The 8375-nt window shown below is 41.8% G+C and overlaps 1 protein-coding gene across 1 annotated transcript in view; it reads right to left on the bottom strand.

The window, feature by feature from the left end:
* Nucleotides 1–457: 457 nt before the first annotated feature.
* PPM1H (protein phosphatase, Mg2+/Mn2+ dependent 1H) overlaps nucleotides 458–8375 on the bottom strand; it is a 129635-nt gene continuing 121717 nt past the window's right edge. The window contains exon 10 of the mRNA XM_058804808.1: nucleotides 458–5310. Coding sequence (XP_058660791.1) covers nucleotides 5163–5310 — 148 coding nt within the window. The 3' untranslated portion in view covers nucleotides 458–5162. The remainder of the gene's footprint in view (nucleotides 5311–8375) is intronic.

The following is an 8375-nucleotide window of genomic DNA, read 5'->3' as shown; positions in this document are numbered from 1 at the left end:
ACAGTGAATCCTAAGGAACTGAGGATGAGGGAAAACTTCGTCCAACTATGCTGTCATTTCCAAAATTACATCCAATGCTTCAGAGAGCTGGTACTGGATCACTTTGCACAGCTCTTCACTGAGTCAGAACATGGCAACTGGCAGTCTGAGTGATGAATCGTGATCTGATGGCAGCAAAAAGCTCTCACAGCAACCCTACAGCTGAACTCTTCCAGATCAACCCATCCACTAATCCACCTCAAAGGAATTTACTTCCCTAACTCAAGAGTCAGACTTTTTGTCAGTGAGTCATCAATTCCCTTGTAAAGCAGTGTGCTACTTGTCTGCATTGCACAATTAGTAATACACATAAAGAGACTCAGGAAATGTTCATGACAAAGGCAGAATAAAAATGACTATACATCTAGATGGATTATATAATATATAATTTAAAATTTTATTTTAAAACTTTGCACATACACTTCTTCAGTATCCTCCTCTTTTGTTCATTGCACTGAAAAGTTTCAAAAAACACAAAATATATCCCTTTACTAAACATTTTTTGTTCTTAGGTTACAAAAAGATTAACATTTCACAGTCACAAAGCAGAAGTACATTGGTCCAAAACATCTTCCTCCAGCAGGTCCTTCCTTTCTTCAGGACATATAAACCCTAGACAGTTGTACAGATCTCAAGATATTAAGTGAAATGCCCATTGAAGGAAAGATAAATATGGCAAGGTCTTAAAAAAAAATATCAAAATTAGACACCTATGAAAGAACATCAACAGCAATGGATTAAAAAAAAAAGAAGAAAACAGAACAAGCATGGAGGTGGAGAAGGGCATCCTCCTTCAAGTACATCACAGGTAGAAATACAGCAGCACAGTCACAGCATCATTTAGTCACTCTCTCTATGACAGCCACATCACTGAGTCTTCATCTAGGACACATGGAGGAAAACTACTCACATACCTAAAATGTCTGAGAGGAACAACAGTTTCACACAGTTTGCCATTCATGTTTGATAGAAAAATGCTGAAAGTATTAGTACATAAAATGTAAAATAAAAGGAAAACAAGGCTGGAAGAAACACAGCAGATTTGCTCGAAGCATGTAGTGTTCTTTATAAACCTGGCAGAAGTTCAGAGCCAAAATCTGCCCAAACATCAAGAGCAGTTCTTCAGAAATATCCTGGAGGGACAGAGCTGACAGTACCTCACAAAACTTCTTGTCATATTTCTACACAGAAGTAACTGCAAATGGAAATCCACTATTAACAGCACATTCTGACCACTTTTCATTTAGTCTGTTAGCCCTGTTGTTTCTTAGAATTTATTAAAAAAAAAAAAATCTCCAGTGTGAGGCCACTAAAGAGCAGCCCTCTCAGACAATACACTTTTGTGTTCATGAAGGAAGCATTATTGTCTTAATGCACCAAAAGATGATTGTGTGTTACATAATCTGGTGTAAATTAAATTTCTAACCACCTTCTTAATAAAATTAAAGAAAGAAAATTTTAGCCTGTAGTGCAAGAGAAAAACATCTGAAATGGCTGTTCTACTTTCTGCAACAGTATTTCTGGGAGTATGGTAAAAGCTTCTTGGTTTTGAGTTTCTAGAAATGGGACTGGACTCGGCAGCAGAAGACAGTGCTACACTGCAGCTAACAAAACTCCTTTACTGGCACCTTTCCTTGCCATTATCCAAGGAAGGACAAGAATTTGCCCAACTTTCTAAGCACAGGCAAGGCAGAGCACTATGTGCAATAGCAATATGAATGCAGATGTAACTGAGACTCAGGTTCCTTGCTGCTGAGGCTGTGGCAGTTTTGGATACTGAGGGAACTTGACTGGCAAAAAGCCAGAGCACTGCCAGCATCAGGCAGTAGCTAAGATGACATGCCAGGGTTCTAAAATTTGGACTTAGTACCTAACTTGCTCCAGTTTGAGGACACAAGGTGTCTGCTCATAACTTAGGAGCTTCACTGAGCCCTAGAGCAGCTGCAAGTCTGAACATGGCAGTGCCCATCCTGCATCTGAAAAATGGCATTGTGCACCAGGAATCCTCCCTGCCATCAGTCTTTCCTAATGCTGTGTAATGCAAAGTAATTCAGCCTTTGAAGGGAATTTGAAGTGCTTTTAATTATTCTTGCTTCTCCTCAATAAGAATACCTCCCCAACAGATGACTTCTGCCTTCTGTTTCTGTGAGCCTGAGGTGTTTACATGTATTAACACCATGCCTTGAAGCAGAGCACCAGACCCCAGCTCAGGTATGCAAGTACCTCCTACTGAAAGCAGGTATAAGTGAAAGCCCAAGTACTAATGCATGGATCAGAGATGTGCCAGACACTCCTGGGAGGCAAGCACCTAAATATGTAACAGGTACTTTCCAAAAAAGCAAAACAAAAAGTGTCATGGCATAGTTTCAGTCATATACATCTAAGGATAAAATCTTTTATTAAAGTTCTCAGAATCATTAATTGATACTAATTGTTGATATTGTTGATACTGTATTTCTGCCCTTTCTGGGAGAGGGGCTGACAATGAACATAACTCAACCTGGGCCCAGCTGCTGCAGAGAAGCTCCTGACTGATGGCAATGCCTCAGATGAACAACAAACACCATGCAGGCTGATTCCCCAGCCCACCAGATCATGCTCTGAGAAGTCACCGGCCAGTTTGCTGCCACCAAGACATGCAGTCTGCTAACCTATCTCTTCAGGGGCACATTTAAAAACACCCCTGAATGAGAAGGTGCCTTTTCCATTGCCATTGAAATTTCACTTTCAAATTTTGGCAAATGCTACTGGAAATCTATTTCCATCACATTGGTGGAACTCAGTGGTTTTACAGCAACTGGTATGTGTGTTGACGCCATGTGACCAGACGAAGACCAGCAGTGCATCAACACTGAAATATTTGACCTGGGCTTGCAGTTGGTACCAGCAAGCACCAGCATCTTTGCTGTTTGCTTTGTCAGCACTAATTTGTTTGTCAAAGAGGATCTGAATTGCTAGAGGACTACACAACTGCATTTGTGAGGAGACAACAGGAGTTACATAGAGCTTGAAAAGCATGATTATAAGTTTATTAGGCCAAAAAGAAAGTGCAAGAGAAGATCTCTTGCTTAAACTTTAAAATGTATGAGGGGTCATGTGAAAAATATTCTAGACTCCAAGCCTCTCTTTTCACCCAGATGCACACAGAAAAAGAGGTAAAGAGAAAAAAAATCAGGAAAAAAGCACAAAAAGACATAATCAGATATGCCACTGATTTATGCTGAAGCCCTAGAATGTAAAACATCCATGTTCTGTACAGCTTTATCACATGAGGCACTGGGGAACTCATAGTGCAGTTTTCAGGCCAGAATCACGCAACTTGCTGCAATGTTTGAGCTGTTCCACTCTCCACATTGCCTGCTTCCCTCCTGAGACTCTTCTGGGTCTAGAGATGTGCAGCAAGAGTAGTTTAAATCCACCAAACTGTACTTTCAGATGCAGTCAAGTCCAGCATCTGGGCAGCTGCAGCACACTCGGGCTGCGCCGTGTTTACACAGCACATCACAAATTACAGAACTGGCAAGCACTGGGCCACACTTGCCCAGGAGAGAGCCTGCAAAGGACACAGCATCTCCTTCTCTTTTGGAAAGGACACAACCTTTGTGAGCTCCCTAGTCAGTGCCCTACAGTGATGTCAGCTCCCTGTCTTTGTTCTTACTGAAGAAGTACAAACCAGATGAGCAGCTCCACACCAATGTGGTCTGGGCACAAATCAGGTGGGAGCTGGTTCCCCAGCCAATATACCCGCCTGTATGCTAGAACTTTCTGATTTTGTTTTCTCTTAAATTCCTATCAGTGAAGAGAGCTGCCTGCATGGACTGGGCAGCCAGGTTACACAGCAGACTTGCTCACTTGTTTCTCTCCTGGGCTACTGCTTTCATGTCAAAAATATTTACACAGATTTTCTTTATTTGAATTATCACTGCTAAGAAAAGAGCTGAAGCAAGCCAAGGGCTTGTATCTACCACAGTCATCTTGTGATCCTTGAGTACAATTCTCAGTGCCAAGAGGACAGAAAGTTTTAAGCTGTCCCTTTCTGATCACCACAGGAGAGTAGGCGAAGGTGTACTGAATAATAAACGAGGCAGGAAGAACTGAAACACCTTTGAAATAGATCACTATCTGTGTATCCAAATTGCTCATGAGAACAATACCACTACTTCAAATAGAAGTCCAACTGAAAACACACTCAGGAGCCCAAACAAATTTACTAAATCTCAACTGATGCAAAAATTTTATGGTCAGGGATCCTTTCAACAGGATAAAGCAGGCAGAACCATTCAATGAATGTAAATCTCTGATCCCAAAGAAACCCCAGCCTCCAGGTAAACATCACATAAAGCTGAGTTTGCATGCTCTGTATAATCATGGTATACACACAACAAGAAATCTTGACAAGTAACTCCTCACCCCAGAATAAATTCTGCCATACAGGACTGTGACCTATTTCTCCTGGAAAACTTTGCAGGTGACTGTTTTTAGCTGCAGTAAACAGGCATAGTTACACTGAAACCAATTTCAGTTTTCCTACTAAAATACAGGAGGTATAGTCTACTGAAGAAGAGACAAGAGAGGAAAATGGGGGCTCAAAGGATTACACAAGTTTGAAGTTGCCCATAGATAAGTCATGAATACAACTTTCTGAAAGAAAACTCTTGAGTCTCATATATGTATATCTATATTCTTAAATGAGATGTGACCCAAGCCCCCTTCTGAATATTTGGGGGTAGATTTCAGGAGCCTCCTTGGCTTCTGACACCCACGTCTACTTTCACAACTGAAATGGCTCTTCCAAGCTACATGGTAAACTGAGAAAAAAATTAATTCCCCACCCCACCTAGAGGGATGACAGAATTCATAATATGCTAGCAGCATTTAAATCCCATTCCTGTTAAGCACCAAAACCGCTTCTGTAGGGAAACTGGAATCTTAAGGGTTATCTTTAATCATATACAGTATATGTGCAGAACCCTACCTTCTGGGCAGAAAAACACCCCTCCAGCATTAGTTTTGACTAGATTATATCAACTGGAAGTGTCCTGGTCAGACCACCAAAAACCTCTTGTCTCTTTCAGGCCCTTCCCAGAAAGATCCCCGTCCTGTGACCGCTCCTGGCGCTCCTTTCAGGACTGCTTGTTGCCGTGGATCAGAGGGATGACGTAGACGGAGATGTCGTCCCCGGAGCCCAGCCTGTCGTTGGATATCCGCCAGCCGCGGTCCTTGAGCACGCCCCGCGCCCGCATCACCAGGTCCTGCGCCGCCAGCGTGTACCTGCGGACAGGGCGCAGAGCACCCAGGGACGAAGGCCTCCGTGAGCACCTGGGCTTGCACAGCCTGCTGCCTGCCAGACCTGATGCTGTGACCCACCAAGATATGCTTCCCAGTGTTGTACAAGCAGGCAGGAGAAACACAAACCATGGCATATGCACAAAGCAACTCCCTCCAGTTCAGTGACAGTTCCCGAATAAGAATGTAAAGCTATTTGACAGGCACCACTTGATCAAAAGTCACTGGCTATTCTAAGTGCCTGGCTTCACCAATCTTCAGAAAAATATTAAACATGCTTGCCTTAACAAATTGGCTTTCTAGTAGCAGTCTGAAGAATTGAGGACCCCAATAACACTACTTGTTGAAAACTACACACTTGTTCACTGACACCCCTGAAGGTAAATATGGCTCAACTACTTCAGAAATGAGCTGTAACGAAGAAAGCAATTTGACAACAAGTAATAGAGCATAAAAATAAAATCCAAATTTCACTTTAGGACCAACTTGTCTGTTTTCTTGACCATAGGAATGACTTTTAAATATCTTTTATTCTGAAAGTGGAAAAGGAAACTTACAGTTAATATGATTAGATTAACAGAGTCCCACAGCTCTTTCACATTTATGAGTTCAGTGAAAACTGCACGAATGTGAGTGGTCAAGTGCTTAATTTAGTGAAATACAAAGTTTCACATTGCTTCAAAACTTCCAGCCTGTGCTGGGCTGAGTGGCATAGGATTTATGGGAGTTATTTTTCTGTCCTGAAAAACTACCACATGCTGCCTAGGGGCAGAAGGGTGCCAGAGTCCAAAAGGTGCATAGACAGTGCTCTCATGTTCTTCCTTACTGCTTTACCTGCTGTTACTACATCAACACATCTGTGTACTCACTTAGAGTTTCCTCTGAAAGAAATCTCATTATGGGTGAATAGCTACTGTCATGTGTTTTACTTTGTCAGCCCAACACCTGGCCAAGAGGTTTTGCATTTGATTGGGTGGAGGCAAGCTTCTCTGTGATTTGATAATTAAAATTAACTGAATAGTTTAAAGAGCGACAAGAAAAAAACCTAGTCTGCATGGTTTTTATTAAAAGTATAAGTATCAACCTCCAGGATGATGCAGGGCTCTATGAAGGCAGACACATAGGCCTTCAGAACTAAAGCACACCTCTGTGTTTCCAAAACCAGAAAGGACAAGAAGGATTTGCATTTCAGTACCCTCTTTTCTAGGGAGGATCCTTGACCAGAAATTATTTGCCTAGATCTCATCTGTAGAAAGGGAAAGAACAATATTTCTGTTGATCAGAAGCACTGTGTGCGTGTGTTTAGGTTTATCAATTACCTAGGATTCTTCTAACCTTAGAACTTTTCACCATAGAATTCCTTATTAAGTTGTAATTTCCATCATAGAGACTTTACTCAGTCTCTGGGGATAAAAGAAGAAAAAAAAAAAATCCAGTCATGTTTTGTGCCTAGAGTTTTGATGCCTTGAACTCTGAGGACTCCTTTGAATCAAGATGCTCTACTAGAAAGATTTCTTCAAAGTAAATGAGCCAACGACTAACTACTCAAAAGGTCTGATGACAAACTCAAGTAATGTTGTGCAGCTGCAATGCACCCACTGTTCCTGATGGTACTGAGGGATAAAATTTCCAGGCCTCACTAGTCTTGACAAATAATTTACTTTAGCAGTAAAAGAAGGGCCAAAAGACATGAAGTCTAACCCACATGCTTGCAAACACACATGCACTGAGATCAGTCTGTGCCACAACCTTGAGCTAGAACATCAGGATGTAAGAAGAAGCACTGCCCTTACTGTCCCAATGCAACATGAAATTGTGTTTTCTAAGGGAAAAAAACCCAAACATACATACTTGCACTCCTCAGTTCTCAAATCAGATGCAGGGCTAAGGAACAAAAGGACTCCACGTGGCAAGCAAGAAACTGAAATATTTATTCACAGCATGTCTGATGCTGAGTGAATTCTGGCAAGAACATATTTCCCAAAGATTTCTCAGCTATTGTCAGAATTTAAGAAAGAAACACCCATCATTCTGCAAGAAAACTTTGCCTTCCTGCTTTTTCTAATTAACAAGGACTCTCCACATCTAAGGAGTACAAAAGAGTGAGTATTGCTTTTGATTGTATTTGGCTTTTGCTGCTGAATGTTTGGAGAGGGGAAGATTAAAAAACGGAATTTTAATAAACACGAAATTCTCTTGTAGACAAACTGTGAAATACTCAAGAAAACCAGCACAATGAAGCAAAGAAAAAAGGAACAGGTGAAGGCAGTAGTGAAGTAAAGTATTCCTCTCCTGTGTAGAACTGAATTGAAGCAAAGCTGTTCAACTTGGCACTAGAAGAGATAGGGTGAGTCTCTTGTACCTGGAGATGAATAGTAGCTGCAGTCCATTACTGAATGTTTTATTCTCCAGTGCTATGAAATTGGGATTCAGCTGTCGAGACAGCATTAGAGAACTGCTGAAGTAGTTTTAAAGTATCCACTTCCTCCTAATGAATAGCCTTGCTGGAATACAACTTTTGTGTTTTAAGAATAAATATATGGAGGTTTCTTTCTTATGCCAAAGCTTTCTGCATTGATCACTGAAAGTACTGAAGGAGAAATGGTGACAGTGGGGGAATCGTGCTGCTGTCTGAGCAGCTTCTTATCTCCTCACACCCAGCAGAGGTGGAGGAGCTCCTCAGCATCCTCATAAATCTCTAGTGAGAAGGAAAACAGGGGGACAAGAAATGACAAAAAGAAGGATGAGAAGTAAAAGATTCCCAAGGACATAGATGCAGCTGAAGGAAGTTGGCAAAAGTCACAGTTCTCCATCTTCATACCTTTTCAGAGAGCTGATGTATGGACAGCAGCAGTGGCACTGCCACCTGTCCTTTGCTAGGAGCCCCGAAATGCTCATCTGCCACAAGACCCAGGAGAAATGAACTGTCTAAGAAATCCTGCTCCATCCCAGCCTCTTCACTCCACCACAGCCCTCCCACAGGAATTGTTCTCTAAACAAATGAGTGCCCAAATGCCCTGAGGCTGCATCTGCATGGCTGGATGAAGAGA

Source organism: Ammospiza caudacuta, chromosome 5 (assembly GCF_027887145.1).
Source record: "Ammospiza caudacuta isolate bAmmCau1 chromosome 5, bAmmCau1.pri, whole genome shotgun sequence".
Classification (NCBI taxonomy): domain Eukaryota; kingdom Metazoa; phylum Chordata; class Aves; order Passeriformes; family Passerellidae; genus Ammospiza; species Ammospiza caudacuta.
Note: the sequence above shows the minus strand (reverse complement) of the source record. Positions and strands in the feature narration are given on the sequence as shown.